The sequence below is a fragment of the Episyrphus balteatus genome, chromosome 1, assembly GCF_945859705.1.
Source record: "Episyrphus balteatus chromosome 1, idEpiBalt1.1, whole genome shotgun sequence".
NCBI lineage: Eukaryota > Metazoa > Arthropoda > Insecta > Diptera > Syrphidae > Episyrphus > Episyrphus balteatus.
In genome coordinates this window covers 31,608,543-31,624,863 of record NC_079134.1, presented here as the reverse complement: position 1 = coordinate 31,624,863, position 16,321 = coordinate 31,608,543, and the positions used below count along the sequence as shown (strand labels likewise).

The 16,321-nt window shown below is 29.4% G+C and overlaps 1 protein-coding gene across 9 annotated transcripts in view; it reads right to left on the bottom strand.

The window, feature by feature from the left end:
* The window catches only part of LOC129907830 (CUGBP Elav-like family member 2), a 473,931-nt gene that overhangs the window by 105,002 nt on the left and 352,608 nt on the right, over window positions 1-16,321 (bottom strand). For all 9 annotated transcript variants that reach the window (XM_055984222.1, XM_055984216.1, XM_055984215.1 and 6 more), the window contains one exon: window positions 10,426-10,474. In XM_055984222.1, coding sequence (XP_055840197.1) covers window positions 10,426-10,474 — 49 coding nt within the window. The remainder of the gene's footprint in view (window positions 1-10,425; window positions 10,475-16,321) is intronic.

Sequence of the window (16,321 nt, the reverse complement as noted above, 5' to 3'; positions counted from 1 at the left end):
AAAAGATTTTCAAGATTTTCTTGATTCGTCTGAAACTCAATCATCGATTAATTCAAATTGTTTAAAAATGGGAATTAACTGGAAACACATTCCACCACGTTCTCCCCATTTCGGAGGCCTTTGGGAGGCCGCTGTTAAATCCGCAAAAACATTGTTGTTAAAATATTTAGGAGAAGCGTCTTTAACTTATGAAGAGCTTTCCACAGTTGTGATTCAAATTGAATCTATCTTGAATTCACGCCCACTTACACCTAACTCCTCAGATCCTAATGACATGCAGGCATTGACTCCCGGTCATTTTTTAATTGGTGCTCCGTTGACATCGCTTCCAGAACCTGACATAACTGATCATAACATCTCAAGATTAGACAAATTTCGTCAGATTCAGCATATTCAACAGCATTTTTGGCAAAGATGGTCAAATGAATACCTCCATCTTCTTCAACAGAAATTAAAGTGGAAGGTGGAATCCAAAAATCTAGAACCTGGAACAATGGTTGTTTTAAAAGATGCACACCAGCCTCCAATGAAATGGAAGCTCGGACGTGTAATCGAAGTTGTCAAGGGAACAGACGGATTAGTACGAGTGGCATATGTTAAGACTGAAACCGGCACATATCAACGAGCTGTTCAAAATCTTTGTCCCCTACCGATTGACCATAAAGAGCAGCAAAAGGATGCTGCACAAATCCCAATAAAAAAACAACCCCTGATGAGATTAAGAAGTGGGAGATACCTCCTTAACTCTTTAACATCATTATTATGCTTCATGTTGCTATTGTTTCCATTAGCTGCCTCTTCAGATACCGAACCAATAAGAATAACCCAATTTGACCATCCCACAGGGATTTATTTTGAAGATATAGGTAGTGCGAGCACCGTTAATAGTTTTTGGAACATTTATATATTTTATAATTTATCATCATATTGGCTAGAGCTAGGAGAAGTGAAAACTTATTTACAGAGAATGGATAATATTTGTTTAGATGAATTGAAAATTAATCCGTACTGTTTGCCTACAGTAACAGCTCTCAAACAAAGAGTTATAGCAATCGAATCAAACAATGACCTCATTCATAATTATCATACTTCTTACAATAAAAGGATAAGAATTGCTAGATCTCCTTTCGATTTTATAGGAAACGTGGCACATAGCTTATTTGGGGTATTGGATCAAGATGATGCTAAGGACATACAGCACCAAATCTCTTTGGTCAACCAAGATGAACAGCATCTCGTGCATCTCTTTAAAAAGCAGAGCTCAATCGCAGATTCAACCGTAAATCTGCTTAAACGAAATAATCTGCAACTCAGTCAGCAATATCAAGGTTTTAAAACCATGTTCGAAAAATCCTTAAACAGCATTGAAAAGCATCAAGAAATAATCGATGTCAGTCAGCGCTTTTCTGCATTAACTTCATATTTGATTTTGTCAATTTCAAACCTCGAAAGAGTGCAAGACACATTACTTGACGTTCTTCTTAGTCTTAATAATGTCAAAATGAATCCTCATTTTATTTCGCCGTCACAATTTACTAAACAGCTCCAAATTATTCGGAACAACATTCCATCCCATCTTAACATTCCGACAGCATCTGTATTAGATATTTTTAAGCTGTCATCTATTAAAGGACGAAGTCTTAATGACTCAATAGTATTTGAAATGATGATCCCTTTGGTTGATAACCAAGAATTTCAGCTTTTTAATTTAGTTCAGTTTCCTCTATTTCAAAATGATTCAAGTTTCATAATAGAATTATCATCCCCTTATTTAGCAGTCACTGCAACAAGAGATAGGTATTTTGAATTAACAGAAAATCAGCTATCATCATGCCACTTCCTCTCAACGAAAAATTTTGTCTGTAACCAACAACTACCAACAATGATTCATCGAGACAGCGGTATAAGTTGTGAAGTCTCGCTTCTGAATCATTTGAGTAGTGCTTTAAGTCACTGTTGTTTAACGAGATCCATCTCTCAAGATCGATGGGTAAGCCTAAGAAGTTCCAATACTTGGATATTTGCTCTTAAGGAGGCTGTAACTGGTTTATTGGTGTGTGAAGGAATAACAAAAAGTCTTACCCTAAGTGACAGTGGTTTTATAGAATTTTTGATACCATGTATTTTAAAACTTCCACACATAGTGATAAATGGTCGAGTCTTTAGCAATACCACCTTAAAAAACTCATTTGTTCCCTCTATTAAAATTTCTGAGTCAATTAAAGGTAAAATTCCGATGAAAAATATGAACATCATAACATCCCCGAGCAATGAGACTAATTTTAAAGAGATAGAAGATTTAAAAGGCAAAATTAGTGAAGTTGATAAAGACCTAGATAATGATACCTGGGTAAATTCTATAAATACGCACGATTACCATCATTATAGCATGAGCTTCATATTATTCCTTACAATGATTGGCTTCATTATTTTTTATTTTATTAAAAAAAGAAAACCCAAACCACTTCCTAGAAGAAGCGCTCCTCGTTTTGAAATAGACACACAATTTTAAATTTTTTTGAGGGATTAGATCCCTCAAAGGGGGGGAGTATGTTAAGTAAACATTTTTAGTATCATTTTAAGTAACCATATGACCAATAGTATTATCACATTGCATTGTTGCTGACACGATGGGAAATGATTTCTTACCAGTTCCCACTGAGTGTTCTTTTTAAGTATAATTATGTATTTTTTTGTATTCTATCACCCATTTTTACCTTTCCTACCATATCATATTTCCACCCAACTCCTACTTCTGCGTGAGACCAGACGAAATAAGATCATTTAATAAAAGTTCAATGTTTAGTCTCACGCGCTGAGTGTTCATTATGCTGACTTGTCATTTTTGGCAAAGTACCTTTAAATGATCGGCATAATGGGCACTCGCTGTCCAACCACTTTCAAGTGAACATCAAATAAAAATTGTAATCAATAATAATAAAAAAAGGTGTTTGTATTTTCAAGGTTCTAAAGTTTAAAGAACAAAATTGTTAATACAATGTGTAGTTCAGACTGATAAACAAAAAATTAAATGATTTGAAACCAGCATACGAACATTTTGCAAAGTTATAAATGTTAATAGTTATATTAAAAAACTCAAACCTTTTTTGTTTTTAGATGTTATATTATTCCTTTGGGTTTATTAAGAAGATAATTAAATTTTATTTTGTTTAATTAGTAATTTTAAAAAAATTTTAATTTTAAATGATCACCACGGTACGCTGATAAGTGCCTCCTCGGTATAGTAACAAATAGCAGTCATTGAGAAATAGTGATCACTGACTTAACCCTTAAATTTCGAAAGTCTTTTTTGATACCAACCATTGCAATGGAGAGAACAAAATTACAAAACAAAAAAAAAAAACGTCTTCACAAAATTTGATGAGCCCACGAAAATTTAATTAATTTTCAGCCGATGAAAAATTTAATTGGCTCAACGAAATGGCTTTCATACGTTAATGAAAAACTTCTACTACGAAAACTGTAGTATTTTAATATAATTTTTTAATAAAATTTTTTGATCGAGGGTTAATGAATTTTTACATCATTTTACGAAATTTAATTAACCACGGTGATATTTTTCGTTAGTATTTTTATTTTGTATTTTTTTGATTAGTTTAAGAAAGGAACTTTCGTTAGCTAACGAAATACATATATGAAAAAATATTCTTTAGCTTACGAATCTTTTCGTTGTGTTAATTTTTTTTTTTTTTTGTAGATTATACTAGAATTACGAATTTTTTCGTTAACTTTCGAAATTTTTCATTCATTTCATATAAAAAAAAACCTGAAAAATCAGAAAATCCGCTGAAAATTTTTAAACATAAAAAAAAACATATTTTGAATAAATTGGCGTTTTGTCCCGGTGGAGCTCACTTGGACTCATCAGTTGACTTATCGTGAGACACCTGGTCAATACGCAAATATTTTTATATTCAGCTCAACTTAACGAAAGTTTCGTTGGGCCAACGAAAATGTAGTGTATGAAACGATTTTCGTAATTTTACGAAATTTATTATTTTCAGTGTTCAACAGCTACCAAACAGCTCTCTAAAACCTTGGCTTAGCCATTTTATATACCTACGTCAATTAAATTGTAATGCGTGATAAAAGCATAGTTCTTTAAATTTTTACCTACTAAAACTTATACTTAATACTTTTATTATAATTAGTCTCGATGATGTTGTTATTTAAAAAAAATAATTAATTTAAAAATAATTACATTAAAGGATGTCCCCTTAAATATCACAACAAATGGTCACCTCCAAATTATATGGTTAACTTAAAAAATTAATTCAGCATCCTTCCACCTCTTTGAGTATACGTGTGCCTATACGTAACATAGGTGATGAGTTATAAAAAAAATATAATAAAACACAGGAGTTTCCTTTTTCTTTATTCTTGTTTATGTTTTTTTTTTTTGGTTCTGTTACTTTTTTCTTTATATGAGTGTTATTTACTTTTTTTTTAGAAAAAAAAAAAAAAAAATATAAAACTCTTTTTTATAAAAAAAAAAAAGTTTACCCCACAAGTCCTAAGTACATATATACAGTGCTGCTAAAAACATTCCGGATTTTTTTGTCATTTTCATCAATGGAAATTTTTTAACTCAAAACTGGAACCAAATATTGTTTTAATATTTTTTCTAGGTCGTTTATATATCATTTACGCAATTTCAACAAAAAATAATGATCTTTAATACATACAAAAATTTAAAAAATTTAAAAATGAAGTAGAGTCAGAATTTCGGCTGTGAAAAACTAACCGGATTTTTTAAGGATTTCGATTCTCAGTATTGAGATAACGGTTTTAAGTATCACTTCATTAAAATTTTTGTTTGCAAAGATAAACAAAGGTGTTAGCTTTGTGAATTGTATACAATTTTAAATGTAATACGAAAAATAACGCGTTATAGACATCCAATTCGTTACGAACTCTTAAAACTTTTTCAAGTGGAAATAAAACAAAATGTTATCCATTTGGGATATTGCAAATTGCAACATCAAGTGAGTATTATATCAACAAACAGTAAAAAGGCAAAAAATCAGTTAAATCAGATCACTTTGGTGGGTCCCATCACAAAATAGCCCTAAAAACTGATAGGCGAATAAAGAGTTTTTTGATAAAAGATCCTAGTGCGACTTCTTAAACGATTGGTGAGGAGCTTAATCTGCCTTAATCTGTACTTGAACATCAATTACAGTAAGAAAGGGTGTGAGAAATTTTGATCTTTATGTCTTTCGGTTCGGAAAAACACCATTCCATAATAGTAAGCATTGCCTAAAAAGGGAGGTAATGAAAGGATCTTAAGAAACACTTTAAATATTAAAATGAAAATACTTGATCTGGTTGTATTTACAATAAATCATCTGAATTGCTCGATAACAAAACGGAAAAATATCCTTTTCAGTGATAAAAGCAATTTTTAATTGTTTTATTCCGAGTGTAGTGTGAAATGGAAGCCAGGCGCTCAAACATGCACATGTTTCAAACCAAAAAAATACTACCTACCATGAACACAGCGGAGGATCAGTGATGGTTTGGGTTTTTTTTCAACTGCAGGCTCTGGCGGTACACCAAATCAACGGAATAATGGATCATTTAAAGAATAGAGAGATGTTGGAGTCGATAATGACTCCATAAAAGCAGAAAGAAACGTCTTTACATTGGCTGTTCCTGCAAGTTATGATGCCAAAAATTATTAAAAGCTCGTAAAACAGTAGTTTGGGGCAGACAATACTCCTGGCTTAGAATAGCAGTAACAATTATCCGACTCGAACCCGATTGAAAATTTGTGGGCTATCTTTAAGTGACAAGTATAGTGAAAAGAAAACACACCTCAGAAACTAACGTACTTGTGGCTTTGAAAAATTACTGGGTGCATATTCCTTGCCAATTTTATTTAATTTGGCCGACTCCAAGTCTCGTTGGTGCCGAGCAGTCTTCAAAAACAAAGGTTACTGAACAAAATATTAATTTTAAACACTAACATTAAAAAATCCGGTTAGTTTTTCACAGCCGAAATTCTGACTCTCATTAATTTTCCAATTTTTTAAATTTTTGTATGTATTTAAGATCATTATTTTCTGTTGGAATTCCTTAACTGATATATTTACGACCTATAAAAAATATTAAAACAATATTTGGTTCCAGTTTTAAGTTTTAAAATTTCAATTGATGAAAATGACAAAAAAATCCGGAATGTTTTTAGCAGCACTGTATTTAAATCGGAATGAAAAAAAAATTATGGGGTTAAGTGGTGTTCTTGCTTATTATATGCTAGCGTAGGAAGAAGGAAAAGCGAGAAAAAAAAATAATAATATTCAGTGAATCCAAGTACCAAGTAGCAGAGCTACTTGGTTGACATACTTTCAATATAAAAAAGCATCCCGAGAAAACATTGTGTCCCGTCGTCATCCCGCATAGTGTTCAAAAATGTGCTGAAGGATTCTTTAAATCCCCTTTTTTTTGCGAATTTATTGAGAGCAACACTCTTGACCCAGGACTAATTGCCACTTAAATAGACACCTCCTTTTGGCACACGGCATCGACTTTGTTCTTATTTCTTTCCATATTTTTTTTTTGTTTCTAAGTTTGTTTTTATTTTATTTTTTATTTTTTTATATTTTATGACGATGACAGTAGTTGTCTTCAAAAAAAAAAAAGGAAGTAATGTTGCATTATGTGCTGCTCTTACGATATTGAAATTCATTTGAATAGTTTTGTTGGAGAAATTCCAAGAAAATAAAATGTCAAAGGACGCAGCAGTTGAGGATAAGTTTTTCATTTTTATGTGCGCAGCAGAGAAAAATACTATAGACGACAACGATGAAGGTTCACTGGTATACAACCATAGTTCTGTCTGTTATGTGTTGGGGCTGCAAACAGGAAGAACGGACATAATGCAGACATTTTTATTTCGTAGTTTTTATTGGCGTTGGCCCGAAGAGGCCTGTGGACAGATAGACACACTCAAAATTGAAAAAAAAATAAAAAAAAAATATTATAAGAATAAGATGGTAGGAGAGATATAGTTTTTGTCGCGATCATTGGTATTGGGGAAAGACGACAACGAGGATGATGCGATGCTTATATCCAAAGAGGGATATCCGGACTTGAACATAAGGAATACCTACAGATGTTTTTTTTTTACTATTTTTTACAGAAAACAATTGGCTTGGTAAAGTTTGATTTTTATTATTTTTTTTTTTCATATCATGGTGCCGCATAAAATGGACAATAATTTAATAATTTTTATTTTGGAAATAAAGTTTTATCGATTTCGAGAATCTCAGTTTGGAATTATTTAAAGTTTTCAACTTCATTTGCAACAAATTGACATATTGGCTATGGGTAAGTACACAAGTAGCACAGAATTACTTCAAAAAGGAGTTAGGAATTCCATTGTGATTTCGACATTCTGTTTTAAAAAAGAAAATTATGTACATTTTAAGTACAAAAAAAAAAGGCGCAACTCCACAGAAAAATTTATAAAAAATACCTAATAAAGAACAGGGTCAGTGTTGCCAGAATATTTTCGAGGCAAGGAGCCGATTTTGAAAAATATTTTGGAGCCAAAAATTGCCGATTTCAAAAATGGTCCAAAAAACGCAAAAAATTTTTGTGGCATGAGATTTAAATTTTTTTTTTTTAAGTTACAAACAACTTTTGCTTTTCAGACTTCACAATTATTTTTTTCATTTTGTTGATGTATTCTGTTTTTCAATCTCATAAAAAAATAAAAAATTTCATAAAAAAAACGTATTGCAATTGACAAATATTTGCATTGCAAGTAAAATTTGTATTACAAATAAAATTATGTTGCATTAAAAATAAAAATTTTACAGCAAATAAGAATTTTCTGTATTGAAAAAAAAAAAACAATGCAAAATGTGTGCATTAATTTTTTTTTTCTTTTTTGTATTCGTCGATTTTTTTACAATTTTGACTTTTTGATCTTACATTACATTATTTTAAAAATTTAATTTAAATTGCTTAATGCTTATGCTCAAGTAGCACAAAAGTCTAAAATACACCAAAATATTTGGAGTATTTTTTGCACTTTCGTGATATACATTTTGAATATAAAAAATATACCATTTTCTCGTATATAATAAACTCCACTGGTTGAAAAATTATACCGATTTTCGGTATATAAATAGCGCTAGTGGTGTAAAAAATTATCTGATTGGTGAAAAATTTTTCCTTTGAAATTGAAAAATACACAATAAATCTATGAATAAAATACACCATTTAAATTATTCTGATTTATAATTTTAACCAAAGTTTATTTTTTTACCTAAAACAGTTTGAAATGAAAATGAATTTGTATTCACTATCACAATAATAAGAAACTAATGATTAAATATAAATTTGAGTGCCTAATTTAAGAACGAAACACATTCTATCTACTGATTTTAGATACTACCCCGTCTAAAAATCGAGCGCCTCAAAAATTTCAATGAATTAATGATTTTTTTTTTCGATTTTAAAAATCAGTTTTTCAAAAATTATAATTTTTTTGTTTTTTTACATTTTTTTGAAGCGTTCTCTTTATAATATATTATAAACGAATCGAAAAAAACTAAGAATGCGGGGTAATAAGGTCGATATATTTACTATTATAATAAAATAATTAATCGCTGTCGTCATTTTTAAATGGCGGCCATTGAAAAATATGGCACCCCTCACTTATGCAGTCTGGTGAATTTTATTTCCACAGAGTGTATTTTCTTCACCAAAGAGAGTGTACAAAATATACCGTTTTTGTTGATTTCAGAATCGAATAATTTTATGCACCATTTATGGTATATTATAAAAACAACTGAGTATCGGTGTATTTTTTGCACGGAATCTTAAAAAAATGTGGAAATTTTGTACAAAAAAGACAGTGGTATAATTTTTATACCACTTTTTTTGACAAATACACCATATTTTTTCAATTTTCTCAATTTTACACCAAAATTATTGAATTTACACCAATTTATACACCAGCGTGCTACTTGAGTGTATGGTCAAATAGTCAAAATTGTAAGAAATTCCATGAATATAATAAAAAAAAACTTAATGCATACATTTGGCATTAAATTTTTTTTTAGTGCAGAAAATTTGCTATAAAATTTTGTTAAATGCAAAATATTTTTATAAGTTACAATAATTTTTTTTAATGAAATTTTTTTTATTTACAATAAATATTTTTTTTAATTTATAATGAAAAACAAATACATTGAAATAAATGAGTTTTTTACAACAAAATACATAAAAGGAATAAGGATGAAACTAAGAGGCCATAAGTTTTAAAAAAATATTTCCTAAAGCACTATCCCCCTTCTGTTTCACTTTAACTAATCCAAACAAAAAACTCAGCCTAAATCGTTATTCATTTCTTTCTCTCCTTTCAAAACCGCGATGTAGTTATACCATCTCTTGTATGGCAGAGAGAATTAATAATGAAATCGAAAAAGGTTGTAGGCTATTCTCGCGAATCTAAATATGTACTCAGCCCAGCTGGTTCAGGGTATTGAATTGAGAGTAAACTTTGCTGATGGGATGGAAATTTAGTTCACCAAGGTTCACATAGTAGTCGCACAGTTAGAAAGGACAAAACTTTTCTTTTTTTTTTGTTGTGTGTTTCAAAAAATTTCACTAAAGGACACTCATAGAAAAGCGTCCTTTATATTGTGTCTCGTACACACTTTTCTTGTCACTCTGGCCAACAACACAATAAAAACTGAAACAGGACCCGCGGTCTGGGTTTGTGTGTACAATTTTTTTTTTGTAAAGAGAGTTTGGTTTTGCCAACCAGACCGTATAAAATCGAGAGACACAAAATACAAAAAAAAATCTCCTCTATGAAATAAACACCAAATTCCAGGCGATATGGCTTAAAAAAAAAGGTGAAAAAAACATACCAGAATGAGTTTTTGAATTGGAAATACTTTACTTTTATTTATGTCCTGGAAAATAATGGCGGTTTTAAAGAGGAAATTCAACAATGCCAAATGAACAAAAAAAAATAAAAAAGTAGAACAGAACAGAACCGCAATTCAATTTTGAGCAACAGGAAGATTTATGCGTTGACCACAAATTGAAAACGCCAAACAAAGTATTTTAGCAATTTAATGTTCACATTTTTGTATTTTTTTTTTAAATATTTTTTTGTTTTTTATTTCGTGTAAATTGTTTGAAGTATGAAATTCGTTTTAATTATTATTTTTTTCAGGAAGTTATAGAAGAATAAAAAAAAAAATAAAATATTGAATTTTTGAAATAATCACTTTATGCAATATGAAGTGTTTTATTTTATGAATTTAATTAAAACAACGATGTCAATAATAAAAATGGTCATTATTATGAACAATTGAGTGATTTTTTTTTTTTTTTGTTAAAATTAAAATATTTCAAAATTATTATTATTAAACTTACCATTTCGGTTTTCACTGTCAGCTGGTTTCATTTGAATGGGATGATACATCTGTAAAGAGAAAAAAACAGGAAATAGGTTAGTATAAATCATAATACCTAATTATATTTGTGTGTTTTTCTTAAGTGAAATGCTAATTTTAAAAATATTTCAGCTTGAACTTGAAAAACTAATACCACTTTTATTATATTAATGATGTGTAAAGGAAAAGTTTGCTCAGAGAATTGAGTTTAAAACATTTATGTTAATATTTGTAAAAAAATTAATACTTATATGGAAATCAATAGTTAGTTAAACATTTTATTTCAATGCATAAATAAATTATTAAATATAGGATATTTAAACAAACATAGTTTGGAAATGTGTCAACAAATCGGTAGGTTTTCAACAAAAAGTAAAATGCACGACGTACTTGCGTAAAATAAAACGTACTTGCTCTTATGGTAACAGTTCCAAGGATTTTAAGGCTTTTTATGTGAACATTTGTTTTTTTTTTTTTTTATTTTTAATATTTTCTTTTTTTTTTTATTAAACGGTTACTAAAACGCTTTTGTATAGTTTTTTTGTCGGTTGCCAAAAATTAAAAAAAAAAACGATTCTATAGCACGTACCGTTGATAACGATTCCGAAAATATTTTTGTAACTTTTAATGTAGGTAGGTATACCTACGAACATATTTTTGACAGCACACATACAAATTTTAAGCCTTATTGTTGGGATAATTAATTTTCGATAGTTGAATCTTAAAAAAGAAAAATTCTAGATCCTGAATATCTCAAATTTAATCAATTAATTTTTTTAAATTTCAAATTACGAAAACACCTTTTTATGATTTTAAAATCCAAATAAAGTATGCCATTAAACTTCTTATATGTATTTAAAATTTTCAAAAATTAAAAAAAAAAATGATACCTACACAATTTGTTTTAAAGAAATTATTTTTTAATAAATATGTAAACAAAATTTGAAGGAAATTCATTAGTCCTCTTTGAAAACAAAAAACGATTTAAAAACAATAGGTAAAAATAGAAAAAAATCCAAAATTGATTTTTTTTTTAAATTTTTGTTTTAATATTGTTAAATTAGGGCTACAACGTGTTTGTAAAACAGGGATAAGTGGTTTACTAGAAAGTCAGAAATCAAGAAAATGGCTCTTGGCAGGTACAGTACCAAATGGTTTGGGCGAAAGTCAAAATGTAAAAAAGAAATTATTTTTATGAGATGTGGCCATTAAATTAATGTTCACAAAAAAAAATGATTTATTTTTAATTATAGGAACTATTTTTCGAAAGAAACAAAAAAAAGAAACACTTTATATAACGAATGAACCTATGTACTATACATTCTCTAAAAATTTTAATTTTCATCTGTACGTGGCAATTGTTTTCATTAAATTCAGAAAACGTATTAATTCGTACTTTAACTGTCACAAAAAAAAAAAATTAAAAAAGATACAGCTTAAAATTTTAAAAATTTGATGTTATAAGTTATAGACTAAAAAAGACACACGTTTTTTAAGAAGACATACAAAGAAAAGAAAATAATTTTTGAAAAATGCACTACCCTCTTTCTATAGTAGTGACCTTACAAACCATATTACCTCAAGTCCAGGTTTTATTTCATTGGAAATGTGTATAAACCTGCATAATGTACAGTAAAGAACCTACCTTACACTAATTTTATCAAATTCCAAGAGCACTCATAATACAAAATATTAAATATAATAAGAATGTTGCCATTCTGTCAATTTAATTTCATTCTATTTAAAATCTCCAACTCAAAAAAAAAAAAATAAAAATATATCTTAATTGCACAAACAAAAGTCTTCACATTCTTTTGTTTCTGTGAAAAGAACGTTGTGCTTCAAGCAGCTATTCAAGTTTCTACTAAAATACATCAGAATAACCGTCAGCAATTTTCTTGTTGTAAACGCAATTAGGTATTAGTCTAAGAGCCAGCGACCTAAAGTTTGCAGGTAATTGCTTAGTATTCACCCCTATGAAATATGTTTAAGGACATCCCCAGGCATGTTACTGCAAAAGAAAAAATCTCGTGACACGTGGCAAAAACAGTCTGCCAAGCACTTGAATGTGAAAAAAATTTTAAATTAAGAACTCGACCTTAAATCAAAAAAAAAATATTTAAAGAGAACGGCAACACTTACAAAACTAAACGATACCTTTTTTTAAAGGTAAAAAGGTATACTACTTTTTGGTTTTTATATAAATGTTTTTTGATGAATAGTTTTTGAAACAAAAAATTTCAAACTCAAAATTTTGAAAAAAAATTCAAAAAAAGTTCAAACAGTTTTTTTTTTTCATAAAATTTACCCAATCAAGTATTATTTTTTTTTTGTTTTAATTTCTCTTATATATTTTGAGTCAAACACCGAAAACTAGAAGTCAAAATCTCTTTTACTTTTCGAGAAAACTGAAAATTACCAAACCTTCTATTTTTTCACCAACGCCAAAATTACGGCTATTAATTATGTCTTTCAGAAAGGAAGTAAGATGTTCACGGGTTTTATTGCAGGAATCGTTCAATGGGTTATAAAAAAGATAAAACCGCGGAGTGCTATTAAATGAGAGGGTGGGAACTGGAGATAGGGGTGCAAAAGCCCCCTTTTTGGTTTTTTCAATATATCTCGTAAACAAAGCATAATTTTGAGATATTGTTCTTAACAAATTTTGTAGAGAATTAAATTTCCTATAATAATAATGTTTTTTAAAAATTTATAAAAAAATTTCCTTACCAAAACAGTCAAAACAAACAAAAAAAAAAATTTTTTTAAATTAATTTTTTTTAGTTTTTTTACTTTTTTGGTTGTGTATTAAGTCATATGAAATGCAATTAAAAGAAGGCAGAAACAAAAAACAAAACAAATGCAAGTAGCTATGTATGTTTATAAAAGTATTAAAAAAGATGATTTATTCTATATCTGATGCAAAGTCATCATTTATTGAATCATCCGTACCATATTCATCTGAAACAAGGAAAACCAAAGAAAATATATAGTAAGAAAATTTTGCATAAAACTTGTCCTTTTTAATAAAATATTTTATTGTATTTGATGAATTTTTCAATATGTACCTTGTTCTCGATATATTGCAATTTTTATATGAATATCCAGGAGCTTGTTAAAAATTTTGGCATTTCCATAACGTTAGAGGGATTAGATATTGATTAAGGTAAGTTTTGTAACGCTATTGATACATGCCAATAATAAATATGAAGACTTTAACTGGATTAGGGTACAAAATATTTACATTGTGGAATGACAAGTGTACTTAAGACTTTCTTTCCCTTTAAATGGAATGGCCTGTGCTAAAAAAAGCCAAAAGTCAAAAAACAATTCAGAAAAAATCCCTGAGAATACTGATCCCGAACAAAAAAACACAGTTTTCGATATTTTTAGTTTTTTTTTTCAAAAAGTAAAAGAGATTTTGACTTCTAGTTTTCGGTGTTTGACTCAAAATATATAAGTGAAATAAGAATTGGAAAAAAAGTTAGTACTTAATTGGGTAGATTTTTTGGAATAAAAACTGTTTGAACTGTTTTTGAATTTTTTTTCAAAATTTTGTGTTTGAAATTTTTTGTTTCAAAAACTATTCATCAAAAAACATTTATATAAAAACCAGAAAGTGGTATACCTTTTTCCTTTAAAAAAAGGTATCGTTTAGTTTTGAAAGTGTTGCCGTTCTCTTTAAATATTTTTTTTTTTGATTTAAGGTAGAGTTCTTAATTTAAAATTTTTTTCACATTCAAGTGCTTGGCAGACCGTTTTTGCCACGGCTGACTAGACTTTTTTTTTGCAGTTACATGCCTGGGGATGTCCTTAAACATATTTCATATGACTTAATACACAACCAAAAAAGTAAAAAAACTAAAAAAAATTAATTTAAAAAAATTTTTTTTTTTGTTTGTTTTGACTGTTTTGGTAAGGAAATTTTTTTATAAATTTTTAAAAAACATTATTATTATAGGAAATTTAATTCTCTACAAAATTTGTTAAGAACAATATCTCAAAATTATGCTTTGTTTACGAGATATATTGAAAAAACCAAAAAGGGGGCTTTTGCACCCCTATCTCCAGTTCCCACCCTCTCATTTAATAGCACTCCGCGGTTTTATCTTTTTTATAACCCATTGAACGATTCCTGCAATAAAACCCGTGAACATCTTACTTCCTTTCTGAAAGACATAATTAATAGCCGTAATTTTGGCGTTGGTGAAAAAATAGAAGGTTTGGTAATTTTCAGTTTTCTCGAAAAGTAAAAGAGATTTTGACTTCTAGTTTTCGGTGTTTGACTCAAAATATATAAGAGAAATTAAAACAAAAAAAAAATAATACTTGATTGGGTAAATTTTATGAAAAAAAAAAACTGTTTGAACTTTTTTTGAATTTTTTTTCAAAATTTTGAGTTTGAAATTTTTTGTTTCAAAAACTATTCATCAAAAAACATTTATATAAAAACCAAAAAGTAGTATACCTTTTTACCTTTAAAAAAAGGTATCGTTTAGTTTTGTAAGTGTTGCCGTTCTCTTTAAATATTTTTTTTTGATTTAAGGTCGAGTTCTTAATTTAAAATTTTTTTCACATTCAAGTGCTTGGCAGACTGTTTTTGCCACGTGTCACGAGATTTTTTCTTTTGCAGTAACATGCCTGGGGATGTCCTTAAACATATTTCATAGGGGTGAATACTAAGCAATTACCTGCAAACTTTAGGTCGCTGGCTCTCGGTCTATATACTGCTGCATACTATGCTACTGCAACTGACTCCATTAAAATACCCCCAAGCACAAAATATTTCCCTTCACATTTTTTTCCTATATTTTAATTTCAATTTTTTTTTTCTTTCTTTTTTTTTTCATTCAACAAATTCGTCTATAAATTTACATTTCCTCGTGCTCTAGTGCCATAGTATGGAAAATTATATGCATTAGTCTATGTCCTTTTGGTACCTATAGCCATTTATATTGTGTGGCTGGGATTGGGGTTGTGAGGATACCCCAAACCTTTCTCAAGTTAAATGAATTGTACGCCCAAGTCATCCAAAAGCCCATTGCGTGCCTATGTTAAACTCGAAATAAAACCCTACAATGATACCCATATACCTTAGCAAAAGACGATTGCATTATGCAGTTCTTTATCCTTGAATAAAACGATAATTTATAGAAAAAACCTCCTTTAGTCTCTCTCTCTATAATTTAAATCGATATAGAATGAAAAAGAAAAAACAACAAATTTACCACCTTTAGTCGTGCAGTGTCCTGTGCTTGAGAAATGAAAACTAATATTAACTCATTCGATAATGCTAACAACTAAACATGAAGTGGTGTAACTGTAAACATTGAATGATATCCTTGCTGGATTTTCCGCAAAACCAATCTATACCTACACAAACCGATATACAGTTTTGCTTTTGCCAGCAGAGTGGTTGTCGTGCTCATGTCGTGACTTATGTCGGTTTCTCCACTTAAGATAATAAATCTTCTCCGTTTGGTTTTTAATTAGCGGCCCATGCCAGCAAAAGGACTATAAGAAAAAGAAGGTAAGCTATACCCATGGAGTCCTTTGGATGGTAAAAATGGAAGGTACCTCTACCTTACCTACAGTAAAATGCGTTATTTTACGGATTTACAATGGAAAATGTGGGTTGCACTTTCTACGGTGTATTTTTTTTTTGTATTCCTGCAAGAAAAGTCCTTGCCATAGGCCATGTTGGAAGTATATCAGTCTTGAAAGCAAAAGCTTTGAATTAATCACCCGCACTGAGGTAATTTTTCATTTGCGGATTAAGGCTAAGAATTCTAAAATAAGACTTGTGCTACCGAGCAAACTGTTGGATTTTTTTGCACACGCTTTAGGTGGGTGCTTCTAGAAGCAGGATGTATGGA